This window comes from Diabrotica virgifera, chromosome 2 (assembly GCF_917563875.1).
Source record: "Diabrotica virgifera virgifera chromosome 2, PGI_DIABVI_V3a".
NCBI lineage: Eukaryota > Metazoa > Arthropoda > Insecta > Coleoptera > Chrysomelidae > Diabrotica > Diabrotica virgifera.
Window position 1 is genome coordinate 237,284,163 of NC_065444.1, and position 19,704 is coordinate 237,303,866.

Here is a 19,704-nt window from a genome sequence, read left to right on the forward strand (position 1 = left end):
GAAATTAATTTTTAACCTGTACTGTGCAAAACTTAAAAACTTTGACTGCAAATTCCCACAAACTGTGTTTTTTGAATTATTTCTTTTTTTTTATTAAAGGTGCGACATCTTCTTTTTTGGTTAATCATGTCGGCTTCGACGGTAATCCATAAATCTTATATTATACGAATACGTCGCTAAAGAGTTCTAAAAACAACTGTTTTTTATATAAAAGCAGACTGAAAATCTAAAAATTAAAGGAATAACGCAGAAAACACAAAAAATCGCTGATATTACTTATAAAACTGAATGACAAAAGTGTCAAAATTTCATAAATTATTGTCAAAATTACAAACAGTGGTGTAAACTTGCCTGGGGTTGGACCAATTACAAACAAGCATTACGGCGCGGTAAATTTGAATTACTCCTGGTTTAAAAACAAACCATAGTTATCCCTATCAAGATTTCATTCATCCCGATACAGACAATTATTTGCTGAGGCGAAGCCATACGCTAATGTATCTCTCGGCCTCTATTGAGTGTCACTCTCTGCTGGGGACACATAAATCTCTTCTACTACGACCTGTTGTGGCATGCTTTAACGCATTAAGCTTGAAGTGACAGAAAAAAATGTACCAACTTGGAATGAAGTAAACACTTCTGTTGTATATAGGTATATGATTCATATGATTCATATACCCACATACAACAGAAGTGTTTACTTCATTCCACGTTGTTTTATTGAAGGTATACAGCCAACTAGAGGGTTTACCCATTTTTGCAATTAACTAGTTTTGATGGGAAATAAGCCACAATTTTACTAAAAAATGATTTTATTAACGTTTTCGACGCTCAAATCAGGTGTCGTTATCAAAATACATAAAATATTGATGAATTAAACAAAAATGTTGTTGCTTAGTAAATTTTTAAATAATTTATTTAATCTGACTCATTTATATCGGCAATTCAGACATATACATTTTAAATTAGACGACTTTAAAATGATATTGCCAATATTTATGAGTTGCATTCCTGGGACGACTTTATTGAAAGATAGTTCATTAGATTACATGAAATCAACCCCAACTCAAGAATATCCGTCACAAAAAAATCATAACATGTGATCTGTCTTTAAAATGCAAAGGTGACAGTAAAATTCTCGCGCTAGAGATTCCATAGTAAATCACGAGGGAAAACCAGGAAAAAACCTTGTGATACTATCCCGACATCGTAAGTATTGTCTTACTTTAGTTTACTCTCAAAACTAATACCAAATTCTGACCTTAATAGGTACGTATTTTATTTTAAATAAGAAGAAGTCAATAGAAAGAAAATACCAGGATTAGTAAGTCAATAACATATCGAGTTAGTACATATTTTATATTTTAGTAGATATTGTTTATATATCTATGTATTATTAATATTATTTATAATTTAAAATAAGATATGTACATATTAATGTCAGAATTTGGTATTAGCTATGAGAGTAAACTAAAGTAAGACCTAATACTTACGATGTCGGGATAATATCACGAGGTTTTTGAAGTTATACTTCTTTAGGCGCGATTGAGATTGAGGGTGAATTTATATTGATCTGCGCACCGACAGTATGGTATTAGTCGTTATACGGGCTCTGATTGGGTGTTGAAATGATCTGTCAATAATAAATAATTGTTCAATATGAAGGTAAACAAATGTATAATATATTAGTTTTATTGTTGTGACGACAGAAACAAACAAGTTTATAATTGTAGTGACTTTTAAATAGTTTTTAAAGCAACAGGTACGTAATAATTGTAAATGTATCATAGGTACCTACCTATTTGAACCTACCAAAATACATAGTATGTAATACTTTTATTTACATAATTTGATTACCATCAAAATTTCTATCAATATTCACCTAATATATTGTTTTCTTACTCTATGTTTTGTTGTATTTTTTCAATTCAAAATCAAAATAATTTGATTTATGTAATTCAAAAATGTCAAAAGTTTAATCCGTTTAGTTAGTCGATCTTCGCACATAATGACACGTTGTCTCCGTGGCGAAGCGTTTAATGCGAATGAACCCCAATACAACGCCAATACCAACCGCGCTGATAAGTTGGTTCGAATCCCAATAGAAACTTTTATTTTTTTTATACATTTTATGATTGTAAGTATTATATAATTTTATTTTTAGAAAATACGTATTTAGTTAAAAAAATTTCCGACAATTAATGTTCAGAAGTCATTTGTGGCATTTTTAATGTGTTGGTGTGTGTTTTATTCTTTTATTATTTTAATTTTTGGCACTGTTTTAATAAAAATGTTTGAGAAGTAGTAAGTATAAATTAGTTTAATATTTAAATAAAATATAAATAAAAAGTATATTAATTTCGTTTATAATCATATAATCATATAATAGAAGTATAACTTCTTACGTGCGTACAAAGTACACACACATTCTTTTTTTTTCCTGGTTTTCCATCGTGATTAACTATGGAATCTCTAGCGCGAGAATTTTACTGTCATCATTGCATGTGGTTGTCTTTTTAAAAATAGATCACATGTTATGATTTTTTTGTGATGGATATTCTTGAGTTAGGGTTGATTTCATGTAATAGAATGAACTATCTTTCAGTAAAGTCGTCCCAGGAACGCAACTCATAAATATTGGCAATATCATTTTAAAGTCTTCTACTTTCAAATGTATAATATATGTCTGAATTGCCGATATAAATGAGTCAGAAATAAATTATTAGAAGAATTTTTTTACTAACCAACAACATTTTTGTTTAATTCATTAATATTTTTTGTATTTTGACAACGACACCCTATTTGGGCGTTGAAACGTTAATAAAATCATTGTGGCAAATCAAGGTACAATAAAGGGTAAAAGATCTATAGGTAGAAGAAGAATTTCCTGGCTGAGAAACTTTAAGAGAGTGGTATAGTTGCAGCTCAGTAGATCTTTTCAAAGCAGCCGCCAATAAGGCACGGATTGCTGTGATGGTAGCCAACTTTTAGGAGAAGGAACTACAAGAAGAAGAAATAGATAACCAATCCACGATGCGAATGAAGATAATTTGAAACAAGAGGAATTTATCGTGACAGTATATTCCCAATGTTTATGGATAAAATGCCAATTGTAATATTCTAGGTTAGAAAGGGCCTAGCCGGGTAAGAGGATGAAAAGTGCCCCCAAGTCGATTCAAATTCCATATAGGTCAACGTTTAGCATATATAGTGAAACTAACTTTCTGAAATTTTTAGCTCCCTAGGTGGTCATGTGACCCACCTAGAGCCTAATTAGGGTTTTTATGTTTTTATTTTTTATCTCAGCCGCATCGAGAACTAGCGAAAAACTTTAAATAAAAAAGTTGTAAGCTTTAAAAAGTTCTGTCCGAAATTTTTTTTTTATTTTTGGCGGGAAATTTAAATTTTAGAACGATTTTAAAATTTTAAATGAGTATAAAAAAATAACTAAGACATTCGTTTTCACGAAAAAAATATATAACGTGTACTTTTGCATAATATTTCACCCTGAATTTTTTCAAATTTTTAAAATTGGTGAAACGCACCGTTAAAAATAAAAAATCGCATTTTTCGGTTCTTTTTTTCGTTTGTTGATACAATTTTATACATATTTTTCAAAAAAGGTAACACCGTCACTAGAATAGGTAAAAAACTGAAAAATAATTGGGGTTTGCTTAATAAAAATTTTTTGTAATGCTATCCATTTTCAAGATACAGGGCGTTGAAGAAAACAAAATTTTACACATTTTTTACGATTTTGCCGAAACTACTGGCAACATTGTAATAAAATTTGGCGAGTTTTAAGAGGTAGTTGTTGTGCATTTTTTGACATACAATTAAGAATTTTATATTTATCATTGGTGCGCATAGGGGTAATGGTCTGAACTTTTTAAAGAAAAAAGATAGTACGCCACTGACATATTTCAAATTAACAATCGTTTTTTAATTCCTCGTTCAATTTGTGACAAAAAATCTATCTTTCTATTTTTTCATACGACGCGTCATTTTTATTCAAAAAATAAAACATCTTAACCCTTACAAAGTATTCGAACTTCTATGAAATAAAATACTACTATTATAGTAGTTTCTAGATCTACATAAACTCGTACATCCATTATAAAAACTAATTCGAATACTTTGGAAGCGTTAAGATATTTTATTTTTTGCAGCAAAACGGCGCCTCGTATACAAAAATGAGAAGATAGTTTTCTTATCGCAAATTGAACGAGGAATTCAAAAATGAGTATTAACTTGAAATATGTCAGTGGCGTACTATCTTTTTTTTGAAAAGTTCAGACCATTACCCCTAAGCGCGCCAATGATGAATATCAAATCGTTAATTGTATGTCAAAACATGCACAATAACTACCTCTTAAAACCCGCCAAGTTTTATTACAATGTTGGCAGTAGTTTTGGCAAAATCGTAAAAAATGTGTAAAATTTTGTTCTCTTCAACGCCCTGTATCTTGAAAAAGTATGGCGTTACAAAAAAATTTTATTAAGCAAACCCCAATTATTTTTCAGTTTGTTACCTACTCCAGTAACGGTGTTACCTTTTTTGAAAAATATGTATAAAGTTGTATCAAAAAACAAAAAAAAAAAACGAAAAAATGCGGTTTTTTATTTTAAAGGTGCGTTTCACCAATTTTAAAAATTTGAAAAAATTCAGGGTGAAACATTATGCAAAAATACACGTTATATATTTTTTTCGTGAAAACGAATGTCTTAGTTATTTTTTTATACTCATTTAAAATTTTAAAATCGTTCTAAAATTTAAATTTCCCGCCAAAAATTAAAAAAAAATTTCGGACAGAACTTTTTAAATTAAAGATTACAACTTATTTATTTAAAGTTTTTCGCTAGTTCTCGATGCGGCTGAGATAAAAAATAAAAGCATAAAAACCCTAATTAGGCTCTAGGTGGGTCACATGACCACCTAGGGTAAAAATTTCAGAAAGTTAGTTTCACTATATATGCTAAACGGTGACCTATCTGGAATTCGAATCGAGTTGGGGGCACTTTTCATCATCTTACCCGGCTAGGCCCTTTGTCAATGATGTAAATATAAATATTTTGTGTCATTGGTATATTCGGACATAGTGAAATTGTATTCTTTATTTATTTATTTTTTACTTAAAATATTTTAAATATTATCATTCTGGCAAATATTTATGTAAATATTGATATTTATATAAACATAAATATAAATATTCTGACAACTGTCACATTTAACTAAAATGTCTTGCCTTGATTCGCGACATTCTAAAAATGTTATGTGACGTCAAAATTAATGACGCACTGAAAAAAGGATTTGGGATCAACTGTATATATCATTCATTTAACTTTCATCGGTATAATATACAGGGTGTTTCATCAAGAATGTCCAATCTCTGAGTTGGAGATTCTGGACCTCAAAATATTAAGATTGATCCCAAATCACTTAAATAAAATGTGGCTCCTTACTGAGTTACAGCGTGTTTTATTTAAATATTTAAAAACTGTTTTGCTCAGTATTTTAATACTATTCGACGTATCCTTTTCATATGTGGCAGAAAGTGTAGGTACTATATATGTTACGGTTGATGTGATAAATCCGGTCTGTATTAATAATTACCGGTAAATATTAATAGTAACCGTAGCAGCTGGTCAATGTGATTAATAATGCCTTTATAATTAGCTTTACCGGTATATTAATACTTTCCTAACAATTCTGGTTAATGTAATAAAAACGAATTTTGGGATTCACTATTGTTTATTTATGAAATTTGATAATAAAGTTAAACACTTAAACAGAATTTATCAATAAAAAACTCAACTAGACATCTTATAAGTAAAAACAAACTCATAGACACGCATTAGGATTTAAGTTACTAGACTATAATTACTTAGTTTTATAGGAAAGGGTCTTGTAGCACTTATAATTACAAAGAACGCTTAATTTTTTGCATTTGCAGCGTTTTTAATTGCATTGGCCACTACAATAATTGCAGTGGCGGAATCCTTGACTGCCTAATTCGAATCTTTACGAACACATTCACTGAGACTTATCTCAGTATCAGGCGCTTCATTGACTGAAATAGTGTTTCCTTGCAGGTGGAAAATTCGTTTCTTGCATGAAGTTGGTTTAAAATGCCATGCTTATTGCCTAACTTGTATAGCTTTTCATCTATAACAGAAATAATAATGGCAAAAATGTTTCGCCTATCGGCCTTAGCTCTCTCAAATTCTGGAATTCGCACTCTAACACTTTGACCTACTTTTTCAACAGGGAATCTATCATTAGAATACTTTAACATTTCTTACATATCAGATATACATATCAGATTCTTTTATAAGTGACTATTTAGCAAGATCCCACGTCTCCTGAATTTTCTTTTTGTCGAAGTTTTTTGAAGTTTTGTCAATTGCACTGCCATCTTCTTCGTCTCCCTCCTTTTGTTTAATGCCAATACTGGCTTTGTCTTCCTCATTGACAGCAATTATTGCTCACGCATTATATTCGATTGGGCTGTTAGTGTTACCTGTATCTTCAATATTCACTAACTGTGAATCCTCGGTTGTACTGTTGAGTTCCATATCACCACGGTGCTTTGCTCGATCATCAGCGTCATCAGAATGATCTGCTATTATCGCTTCTAAATCTTCTTCTGATTTCAGATAAAGTACCAGGAGGTAAAGATGTTTTTAATCCTACTTTAGCCTTATGTATTTAATATATTAAATAGTGTATTACACAGTGGCCGCTTCGGACTACAGATTGACTAACACCGTAGTATGTACTATGCGCCGTATTTAGCTCTGGTATGTCGCAGTGACTAATAAACCTCCCTACACTCCGCAAGCTTCTACGCACTTAACAGTATTGAAATTTATCACATTTACCGTTGTATTCCGGGATTTATTAATAATTACCGGTCGATGTGATTAATTCTGCCATATTTATTACTTTTACCTAGCTATTCGGTTTGTATTAATGGTAACCGGTAATTATTAATAATTTCCAATTAATCATCCTTACCGTAACATATACACTGTATACACCCTATGAAATTATGTTAAATAAACGTTTCTGGCTATTACCAGAGGCTTACAACAGGGGACAGCGAATGGTTGACCCTTTCCAAATTCTACGCCACTGGCAGAATTGCCATTTTAGCGCAATTTTTCGATTCTCCAATACTCTATGTAAATAACATACTCTTCACCCGCAACGATAAAACCATTTAAGATATTTAAAGTTTAAAATTAAGTGGCATAATACATTAATCAAAATGCATGTGGTGTTGCATGTTTAACTTCACGAGTGAAGAGTATGTTATATACATAGAGAGTATTGGAGTTTGTTGAATGAATATTGAAAAATATTGAAAAAATATTGAAAAAGTGTGCCAAAATGGCAATTTTGCCAGTGGCATAGAATTTGAGAAGGGTCAGCCATTCACTGTCCCCTGTCCAACACTTCTGATAATAGCCAGAAACGTTTATTTAACATAATTTTAGGGTGTATAGTACCTACATTTTCTGCCAAGTATGGAAAGGATACGTCGAATAGTATTAAAATACTGAGCAAAAATAGTTTTTAAATTTTTAAATAAAACACCCTCAGTAAGGAGCCATATTTTATTTAAGTGATTTTGAAGCACCCTGTAAATTCCTTCCTACCCCCGTATATTCACATATTGTCTCTAAAAACCGTCTCCTCCAAGAACAATTTCATTTTTGTCCACGAACAATCTTTTCTGACTTCTTTTTTAAGTTTAAAATTATTTTTCTAACGATTCTTTTTAATACCGGAAATAATATTTTTGATAAGATATCAATTTTTATCTCTTTTCGATTTGATTGGGTTTATTCTTGGTATTTATTTTTTAAAAGAGAAAAATCAATTATTCATGAATTATTCTTCGAATTATATTGTTATCACTTCATAACTTAAATATTACAAGTTTTTCCGATTTCTAGTTTATGATTGATTATAATCTTTTCATATCCTTTGATTACGCGAAATTCTGTCCAAAATAAAATTTTCGTTAATATTGTTCTCAAATTTTTGTACAATCTTACACTGATATATTCTTTGCAGACTGCTGCTCTGAACAGATTTGTGGTTGTTGTGTTAAACCACGTACGGAGATTTTTTAGCCAAGAAATCCTTCGCCTTCGTGCTTCCCGTTTTCGTTCTACTTTTCCTTGTAAGATTAGTTGCAGCAGTCCAAATCTTTCGCTGTTCCTCATTGCCTTTAATTCATAATAATTGTCAACTCCCGCTCTCAGGTAGCGGTGTTTATCGATAAGGTAGGACAAGGCCACATTGAGAATGTAGTGGGTGACTTTGGTTTGGAAGGCCTAAACAGTAGAGGAGATATATTAATCTAATTCTTCAAGGAAGAATAATTAGATATGTATTTCAAACACAAACATAGTTTTAACTGCCTTCGAGAAGTCTATACACCTGTCAGTCTCCTCAACATTTCGTAGGAAAGCAAATTGACTTCGTATTGATCAGCCAAAGATACAGAAATGGATTGTATGGAGTTAGAACATGCCCTGGGACCGATATCGGATCTGACCACAATCCTGTCTTGAAAATTAAAAATAAAATTTCAAGAAAGTTAAACGAAGATTCTTGAAGGAAGAAAATCGATATAAACAATTTAAAGAGTCCTGAAGCACATATGAAAGTCAAAGGAATCATTCGCAAAGAGATTCGTGAAGCCAAAATCAGTGGTAAAAAGATAGACACAAAGAAATTGAAGAGCTTAAGAGGAATATAATCCGCTCATAGAATAATCAATATGATAAGCCCGCCCTGAAAGCATTTTTTAGCAATATATAAACCCGAGTAGATGCTAGATGAAAACGTAAGCGCCCCAATTTGGCTTTACAACGCGGGTCAGCACACGAGAGGCCCTATTCTCCTTAACTTCAAACAGGCTTCTCATGCTTCAGGGACTTTGAAAAACCTTCGATACAGTCACGCATAGCAAACTCGTCTCAATCTCACAAAAGTCGGGAATAGTCGACAGGGAGGCAGAAATAATATCAAAGCTATAACTGCAACAAAAGTCCATTTGTCATATGAGTAAAAAAGTAATAGGAGTTCAAAATAAAGAGAAGAGTATATCAGGGTTCTGCACTATCACCCCTCCTATTTAACCAAGCGCTATACAAAATGGGGAGGTGGGGTGGTGAATAACCTGAAGTACGCAGATGGCATTATTCCTATAGCGTATAGTGCACAGGGGCTTCAGAGAATTATAAACCGTATAGCTAAACGAAAGCAGAAGCGTGGACTCTCACAAACGCCTCATGTAAACGCATAAATGCGTTTGGATATAAGTATCATATATCTAATAATGACACCACCTTACAACACGTCGGTGGAGAACTAGAATACCTCTCTACTATCAAGTAGAAAATTGGAATACTAAGGACACATCATGAGAAAAGAGAAGTACCACCTGCTGTAGCTTATTCTGTAGAGAAAAATACAAGGTCTTAGGTCGGCAGGACGCAGATTATCGTGGCTGCGGAACCTACGAGCATGGAGGAAATGTCGTCAACAGTTTTATTCAGGGCGGCATTAGATAGAGTAATGTTGTCCAATGTGCTAGCCAACGTTCCTAGAGGGTAGGGACTTAAGAAGAGCCTTGTGTGTTATAAACCGTTTTATACCAACCTGCGGTGTGCCGATTGGTTAATTAAGGAGATGGACTTAAAATCAATTAGTCTCTACTAGTATAGATTTGGATACTGCCCAGATTGATATTTTATATCAATCGCATATTGCGTGTTAATATTAAAAATGCTTGTATTAAATCATGTTGATCACTTCAGGTGTTGAAAATTATTAAGAATTATTTTTTGCTAACTTGTTTCTTGTTCCTTATTTCATTATTGTATTTTATTTATAGGTTCGCAAATCTTACAATAGGACTAGCTGGTGATTCAACCACGTTTGGCAATCCAGTGATAAATTCATCCCAGCCAATATACTCAAATCAACCCCTTGGAAGTGTATACAACGATAGTTCAGCAGTAAGTTGATCATTATAATGTTTTTATAAGATTTTCGCAACTATAGGAAAAGGTATATAACGTGGTAATCACATTCCAAATGGCACGTGGAAGACCCTCATCGCTTCTAGAACGCCATCACTTACTTCGTCAACGTCTGAATCACTTGTTCGCCTTGTATCAAATCGTATTCTCTATACCTTTAACTTACATCTTTGCCTCTAACGTTTGCCGTTGGTCCAACTGTTTTTATTTCTGTTCTTTCTTTATTGTCATTGCACGGATATAGTTGTGTACACTAATCTAACGTGCTTTATTTTCAATCATTTTCTCACTATCATAAAATTCACACATGTCTCTTTTCATTCTGCTCCTTTCTACACCCATCTGTTGCACTTGTTCGAATAATTATTCGAACATGAAAAATAGTTTGAAATATTTTTAATTATAACTCCATTTTTGAAATGCAACGCTGTCAACAGTGCAAATGTAAGGACAAGTGTTTAGTTTTTAATGTGTGTGTCTAAAAGACCATGTGTTGAAAAAAGAACTTTCTCCTCAAGATAGGAAAGCACCCGCTCTCACCCTCTCAGTGGGTTCTCAACTGAGATCAAGGCAACATCCTGTTGCCCAGTCAAGTGTGTATCAGTACGAAATCTGGACAACACACCGTTGCCAGACTCGACGCTCAAAAGTGAATCCGTCAAGGATAAAGTGAGAATCGTGAAAACTTCTCTCTCGATCTGTCCGCCAGGGACAACAAAGTTACGAGCAACGCAACAGTTCTCTATCTCTTGCACCTTTAAAGTGTCAGGAATCATCACTCACCTGTTCCCAAGCTTAGTTGGGATCTACGTTGCCTTCAATCCACCGTTTCCACATCGTCTCAAGACTGGATCGTGAAACAAGTGACTTTTGAACAGACAATATAGTGCGTACACGGACTTTAGACTGAAAGATTCATTGTAGCTCGTAAGTACTTCTTGTAGTTTGTAGTAGGTATTTTATTTTCTCTCGATCAACACTAGTGTTGCATCCATTTTGTTTTAGTGTTTTTTTGCTCTATCTCTCTCTCTCTCTTCTCTTGATCAACACTAGTGTTGCATCCACGCATTTTGTTTTATGTATGCTGTTCTCTTTTTCTCCTAGGTTTGTTCTTACTCTATTTTGTATATATCTCCTCTCAATAAATAGTTAGTACTCATGGTAAAAGCTCCTTTAAACCTTAGTGTTTAAACATCCCTCTCCCACCACCTTTATTACAGGTACAGGTAGATATCCTCATATATTATATTTAGAACCAGCACCTCTATAGTAGTACAGTCTCTCTCTTTGTTAGGACGATCTTTATGACGTCCTATTGTCATGTTGTGATAGCTATTATCTCAACAGCACTTCAACATCGTATGTGTCATAATGTTGGGATGTCCGCAGTATAAGTATTTATCGATGACAATATTTCCGAACCTAGAGAGGTAAACCCTAAATCACCCGTGATCTGTGAGCACCTGCTTTAGGAAATAATCCAGTCCTCTGAGACTACAGTCCACCCAATCTCTTAGGTTGGGGATTCGTTTGTCCACTGTGTCACATCTTTCGTGTTGTTCCATACTTCTTGCCATCTGTTAATTGGCCTTTTCCCTTCTTGTCTTCTTTCAGTCGTAGTAAGGTCTATCAAATCAATAGATTAATATGTTTTGTAATAGCCTCTTCATTTTTACTTATCTCCAACTGATAATTGTAATGTCTACACAAAATTAAAATAAAATCTTAAAATAAAAATATGCGTAACTTTTTCAATTATTCAGTTAATATAAATTCTTTATACTCTTGAAATAATCTAAACATGATGTTTTGACCAGTTTTTAATTTTCGTATAATTTGAATAATCTTAACATTTTTATATCCTAAAATGTTTGCCAAATGTTCAAGTAATAACGTTAAATCAGACAGATTGAATTAAAGTCAGACGTGGGCTGAGACAGGGATGGGTATTGTCGAAAAATCTTTTTAATGCCTACTCTGAAGAGATCCTGAAAAAATCTCTCGAGGGAAAACAGCTGGAATAAAGGTAAATGGAGTTACACTTGACAACATTATGATACTGTCATCTTAGCCGAAAATATTGGGGATCTTCAGAGGCTGGTGACCAGAATAGCAGAATATGGATAAAAATAGGCCTAGCAATGAAAGTCAATAAAACAAAATTTATGGGAATATCAAAAACTCAAAGAAATAACTTGCATCTCTTCATAAACGAAACCAATATCGAATGAGTAGACCACTATGCATATTTTGGAACCATGATGAACTCAAGTGGCCCTGGCCACCACGTCCTCCGAAGGTCAATTCTGTTGGCATATTCGTGTTTAGCGATCCCAAAAAACCATGAGTAATCTGTTTATATCAATTTAATGCCGAAAACCCTCGAAACTCTAGAAGATGACGTCCGGTGAAGGTCAAGGTCAAAGTAAAGGTCGCCATTGGATAGCCAGGAAAAAATCATATACTACTAGTATTTTTCCTTGATCCAAACTTCTACATGTTGCCAGATAACCAGTAACTCAGGGAATTGGAATACCCAGTAAATCTTATAATTTTCCGAGTTTGTGCCTTTATATCTTGAAAATCCTTCATACGATTGAGTTGTGCCCATGAACACTTTTTATCAGGATGCTTCAAAGAGAATTTTCCCAAAGTATGAACGAAATCCACTGAGACCTAATTTCCATAAGGTTTGTGCGGGGTACTTTCATTAACATCGACTTAATAGATTTTGCATAATAAATTTGCGATCTAATTTTTTTTAAAGTTAAATTTTTTAAAAACTTTCTCATACAAAAAGTAGACCATTTAGAAGTTGGCTAATTTTTTTACATATAAAGAGGCGCTCTGCCTATCTAATACACTTTACATAATTAAAATCGGATTATTTAAGGGGCCTCCGTAATGTTTTAAAATTATAAACAATTTTTCGGCTTATAAACAAATAGCTTTGTTTAAAAATAAAAAAAATTAATTTTTGGCAATGCAAATAATTAAAACCGGTATAATTTGACTTAAACTTTCAAATGCTGTCAGCAGAATTGCTATTTTATTAAAACCTTTTTATATACTTGGCTTGGTTGGTATCACGGACTCCGCAAATTTTGTAATCCATTTTAAAAATAGTTCTAGGCTACCTAGACACCTGAAATTTTCAGGGTAGTTTAGAACTAGCTAACAATGCAATATTTAACTGCTATTATACAGGGTGATTAATTAGTGGGGTGAAGAAGCTCCGTAGATTCGTTATAGTCATGTATAGCGATAAAACTTAATAACAAAAATTGTAGCGAACTTTGAGCTTCATATTACAAAATTAGTTAGAATGTTACAGGGTGTTCGATAACATAGTGGCAGACCAAACTTATGTTTTTTTAAATAGAACACCCTGTATTTTATTTTATATTCGAAATCTTCGTAACTTTTCGATTACAAAAATATAAAGGTTTGGTATGTTATACGGGGTATTTACAAAGTTATAACCAATTTTATATGAAAATCGTAACAAGTTTAACTACCTGTATAAATAAAAGCAAGCACAAGGTCAATGGTTTATTGACGTCATATTTTTTTATTTATTGTTAAAATTTTCGTAAATGTTTGTTTTGCTAATTTTCTGTATATTGAATACAGGGTGAGTCAAAACGCACGTACATTATTTTCTCAGTAATTTTAAATAGAACGCCCTGTATTTTATATCATTATTGAAAAGTACCATTGCCATACTATCATTTTTGTTTAACATTCTCTATGTGTAAATTTATTAGTTTTCGAGATATTTTCATTTTTCAGAGCAAAATTATTAACAATTACGGGTCTAAATCTTTCCAAATTTTAAGTAAGCCATGACTGAATAATTTTCTAAAACTTACAATTTACGATTACTGATTATCAATCTGTAATCAAAGTTGGCTACAATTTTTGTTACTAACTTTAATTACTATCTATTACTTATAACGGATCTACAAAGCTTTACCCCATTGACCAATCACACTGTATGGATTAATCGATTTTTTTTTTAATTTCAAACTATTTTAAAAATGTGACTAATGCAATGATATTTTAAAGTACGTTAATAAATCGATATCTACAAATTGACGGTGCCTCAGTGGCATTAGACTGCAGATCGAGAGGTCCCCAGTTGGAACCCGGCTGTTGCGTATCTTTTTTTAATTGTTTTCATAAATAATTAAAAGTTTATATACTTAAAATTATATATACCATTTTAAGCAACCGTGGTATTATAAAAAATACTATTTTATACTAGTGTAATTTTTGGAATCATAATTATAAATAACAGTTAATACACCTACTAAAAATTCATATTTTATAAGTTAATTATTCTTTCCAAACATGTTGTGTCCTACATAATGTACATGTACAATAACAAAACCGTGATATTATAAAAAGTACTTTATCTACTCTATGTCATATTATGTATAAGTTTTTAGTTTGTGAAAACTGTCATTATAGATAGCAGTGCGTGAAGAGTTTAAAGTGTGCGTGAAGTAACAATGTATTTTAAATGTGATTTACTTTTTCGCACACTTTCAATGGGTTTTTGGCACACTTTCATATAATCAAATATCCTTAACTTTCGCGTTGTTATGGTGATGACAATATGAGCAATGCCTTACAACAAAATTTTTGACAGTTTTGTGGTTTGAAAGTAGTTAGGATTTTTAAATGTCAAAGTTCTAAAAATTGTAGAATAGAAATGAACTCCAATGACGAAGAGTTACAGTTTTTATATTTGTTTATCGTAGATAAAATATTGTATGAAACTGTGCGTGAAGTACTTTTTGCGAACTTACGCGATGTATAGCATTCGCTCCGTTGTGGCTCGTGCTCTAAATATCCGGGCGTTCGCAAAAAGCATACTTCACGAACTGTTTCATAAATAACTATTTTTATTAGAGTGTAATTTTTGGAATAATTTTAAGCATTTTATCGTTTAATCGTTTATCGTTAAATTATTTTATATTCTTTCCTATAAATAATAAAAAGGTTTTATTATAAAAAAGTTCTTTTTTATAAAAGTTTAATTATTTTAATCAACAGTTATTCGGGTTCAAAAATTGCAATTTTTCGATTTTTTGAAAGTTCAACCGCGTTTATCTCGAAAACTATGCATCCTACAAAATAATCTGTAACAACATTTTTTGCCTAGAATGACCCAAGAAATACAAAAAAATGTTTTATTTTTGCAACAAAATCGATGTTATGTAATTCCTCAAGTTCTTTGTTTATAACAATCTCATCGACATCCGGATCAACTGTTACCCAAAAAATTCGTGTTCTACCGGTCAAAATACATAAAAAAACTTGGGTAAGTCCATCTAAATAAAGTAGGTCGTTGCGCCCCCTCCTGGCGACAGCACTAATTTGTTTATAAGCCAAAATATATAACTTTAAAACATTGCTGAGGCTGCTGAAATAATCCGATTTTAATTCTGCAGTGTATTAGATAGGTAAGCGCCTGTTTATATGTAAAAAAATAGAAAACTTTTAAATGATCTACTTTTTGTTCAGAAAGTTTTTAAAAAATTTTAAACTTAAAAAAATTTTAAAAAATTTGATTGCAAAATTATTATGCAAAATCTATTAGGTCGATTTTAATGAAATTTGGTGGACGGTTTAAGTATGTTATAAAATAAGCGAATTACGAAGGATCTGAGTGCTACCAAATGGTTGAAAAACATTGAACAAAAACAGGCTTATTTTGCCCCCATATTTTGTATTTATTGCTATTTTGCAGAAAGAGTAATAATTTAAGACATTTTTAATCAGTCGTATATCATACAAAATTTAATTATCTTTATTTTGTTTATTTACGACTTTGTTCCAAAGTGAATCGTTTTACAGTTATAAGCAAAAAAAGTAGAAAAAATTCGATGTTTATCGAAATTTTTAAATATTTTAATTTTTTTATTTATGTTTCGGGCATATTTGAGAAGGAGCATAAGTCATTTATAATTAATGAAGTTGTCACCTAACTTTATCTGCAAAAATCCGAATGCCATCTCTCACATCCACCTCAAAACAGATTCGCCCTGGTCTATCAGGATTTAGGCTGCTATTGATCCAACATCCCAAGTACCTACTTAAATTTATTGACCTCTTTTAAAATGTGCCCGTTTATTGTGCCACATTGACGTACATTCTGGTTTTTTGGGATTGACATCGCCTTGGTTTTCTTAATGTTTATTTTCATGTCGAATTACTCACAGATCGAGTTGGTCCTGTCGATAAGTCGTTGTAGACCAAAGTCAGAATCCGCAATCAACACCGTGTCATCGGCGTATCTGATGCTATTGATGTTTACGCCATTCACCTTGACTCCAGCCTTGGAATCCTCCAGTGCCTCTTTAAATAGAAATTCGGAATGAAGATTAAATATAGCAGGGGTATATATCGACCTTTGTAGCAATTCCCAAAAAGTCAATTGTAACAATCTGCTCGGATCACAGAACAATATCTTTAATGAGTCACACACTTAAAACATTTTTGAAAATAATACACAGTAGAATTGTTAAAACTCTCGAATATGAAATCAGTGACACACAATTTGGCTTTAGAAATGGTATGAGCACACGAGATGCTTTGTTCGGCTTGAATGTGCTGGCCCAGAGATGCATGGACATGAATCAGGATATGTACTTATGTTTTGTAGACTTTGAAAAGGCATTTGATAAAGTTCAACATAAAAAGCGTGTATATATATTACAAAGCAAAAATATTGACAGTCGTGACATGAAAATTATATCTAATATATATTGGAATCAAACTGCCAAGGTAAGAGTTGACAACCAGGACACCCAAGATATCAAAATACAGAGAGGAGTCCGTCAGGGTTGCGTGCTGTCTCCACTACTTTTCAATGTCTACAGTGAAGCGGTATTTCAAGAAGCGCTCTCAGATTCAATAGAAGGTATATCTATCAATGGAGAAGTTTTTAACAACTTACGTTTTGCAGACGATACAGTAATAATAACAGATAACAACAATGATTTACAGAACGTAATGCAACGCCTTAATGAACGCTGTCATGAGTACGGACTGAAGATGAATTTAAAGAAAACTAAATGCATGATCATAACTAAATCAGCGCACGTAAACATCCAATTAGCTATAGAAGATACTGTGATTGAGACTGTGGATAACTACAAATACTTAGGAACATGGATAACATCAAATGTAGACCAAACCAAAGAAATTAAGACACGTATTAAAATAGCACGTGCATCCTTCATGAAACTTAAAAAGTTTCTTTGTTGTCGGGATATAAGGTTAGAACTACGCCTAAGGATGCTTCGACGTTACGTGTTCTCTACTCTTCTTTATGGCTTGGAAGCGTGGAGACGTTGAAACAAGTCCATTTGAATAAGTTGGCCGCCCTTGAATTTTGGTATTACAGAAGAATCCTACGAATATCATGGATTCAAAGAATGTCGAACGTGGAAGTAACTAGAAGGATAGCAAATCAACCGAAAATAATACTAACTATCAAAAGACGAAAACTTGAGTACTTGGGACATGTGATGAGAGGGCAAAAATACTCATTATTACAACTTATTATGCAAGGCAAAATCCGAGGAAAGCGAAATGTGGGAAGACGAAGAACATCCTGGCTTAAGAACTTACGGGAATGGTTCGAATGCAGTAGTGCAGAGCTATTTAGAGCGGCAGTCAACAGGGTCCGCATTGCCATGATGATTTCCAACCTTCGATAGAAGATGGAACTTAAAGAAGAAGAATAGCAGGGATGATAAACACATCCTTGTGTAACTCCCCTCCTAATTTCTACTTCTGCGGACGTAGAACCTTAAATCTTAATTCTGGCGTTTGGTTTTGGTTTAATCTGGTATAAGACTAATTGGAAACAATTTTAAGTCAGATTGCCTCATAGGCGAATCTCTGTGCTTCTATGCTGCCGAGATCACAAAACAGTCAGAAGCGCAATTGGTTTCAGATCATAGTTGCGCCGTGAGCGCTGTACCTTAAGGCTGTATGACACTATGCATTTTCTTGTATCATTTTTAATATTGTTTCTGATATTAGAAAGTTATATACATTTTCTTGTGCGTACATTTGTGCCCTGTATGACACTATGCAAGTTCTTGTATCGAAAATTGTGTGTAATTCGGCACGTGGTTGGTCGAAATTTTGTTTGCCACACTGTGTCACGTTACATTGGTATGGTAGTAGTGATGTTGGGTATAGTTACTTTCGAGTATTCGTGACAAATCGTTACTTTTGTATAAAGTAATCATTTGCAGTATTCATTACTTTGATTACTATGATTACTTCTGTTACTTTTGTATTTGAGTACCGGTAATCATATCGAGAATCGTATTTCTCAGTAGGTAGGTATTTTGTATAAAGTAATCATTTACAGTATTCGTTACTTTGATTACTATGATTATTTTTGTATTTGAGTACCGGTAATCATATCTAGAATCGTATTTCTCAGTAGGTAGCTATTATGTGTAGGTATTCCGATATAACAACGACCTTCACCGATCTGTTTAAGGGATAACAATGATTTTATTACTATGATTACTTTTGTTACTTTTGTATTTGAGTACCGGTAATCATAATTATCGAGAAATCAAAGTCATCAAAGTAGATACAATAGTCGTTACTCGCTCTGTTACGATTGGTACGAAGTAATCAGAGTAATCAAAGTAGATATAATAGTTGTTACTCGCTCTGATACGATTGGTACGAAGTAATCAGAGTAATCAAAGTAGATACAATAGTCGTTACTCACTCTAATACGATCGGTATGAAGTAACGAAGTAATCAGAGTAATCAAAGTAGATACAATAGTCGTTACTAGCTCTGATACGATTGGTACGAAGTAACGAAGTAATCAGAGAAATCAAAGTAACGATTTGCCTCTCTGTATAGTAATCGTTACTTTCGGTATTCGTAAGTAACGAGTATTTTGTAACGAATAGTTACTTATTCAACATCACTAATTTTATAAAATTTATAAACTTGTAAAAACTTATAAATTTAACATTTTAATGTTAACCAGAATTTTCACGTTGACTGTTTGAGGTTGATTATTTGTGTTTTTATTTTGTTTTGATATTTCTGCTAAAATATTTGCATTAGAATTATCTTCAGTTTGATCCAAATTAAGAACTTATTTTCCTCAATTAAAAAATTATGCAACACAATGAAAGCCAAAGTTATAGTTTGAGCTTTACTAGGAGCTAAATATATGGTTATTAGTAGAACAGTAGTCCAATAACAGATTTATAAATAATACCTACAAAAACACAAATAAATTCATCAAGACATAAATCATATGATCCCATTTTCAGCCGCCATTATGACATTTAGATGTTTTACCACCAGGTTTTACGTTTTTGCTCTTTGCGCAGAAATTGGCGCAGTTCTTGTACAAGAATCTGTGTCTGACAGAAATTCTTGTATCGTTTCTGATATCCTCTCTTGTATCTGTGTATGACACTATGCATTTTTTTGACATATCAGAAATAATACAAGAAAATTCATAGTGTCATACAGCCTTAATTGTTAATTTCTTGGTTTTTACCTCAAATTTAGCACTTTTCTACTGACAATAACTGATAATGTTTAGATGAAGACAATTTTAACATAAAATATAAA

The 19,704-nt window shown here is 32.6% G+C and overlaps 1 protein-coding gene across 2 annotated transcripts in view; it reads left to right on the top strand.

Moving 5' to 3' along the window:
• Positions 1 to 19,704, top strand: part of LOC126880499 (protein salvador homolog 1) — a 53,185-nt gene that overhangs the window by 16,123 nt on the left and 17,358 nt on the right. For both annotated transcript variants that reach the window (XM_050644380.1, XM_050644379.1), the window contains exon 3: positions 9,915 to 10,038. In XM_050644380.1, coding sequence (XP_050500337.1) covers positions 9,915 to 10,038 — 124 coding nt within the window. The remainder of the gene's footprint in view (positions 1 to 9,914; positions 10,039 to 19,704) is intronic.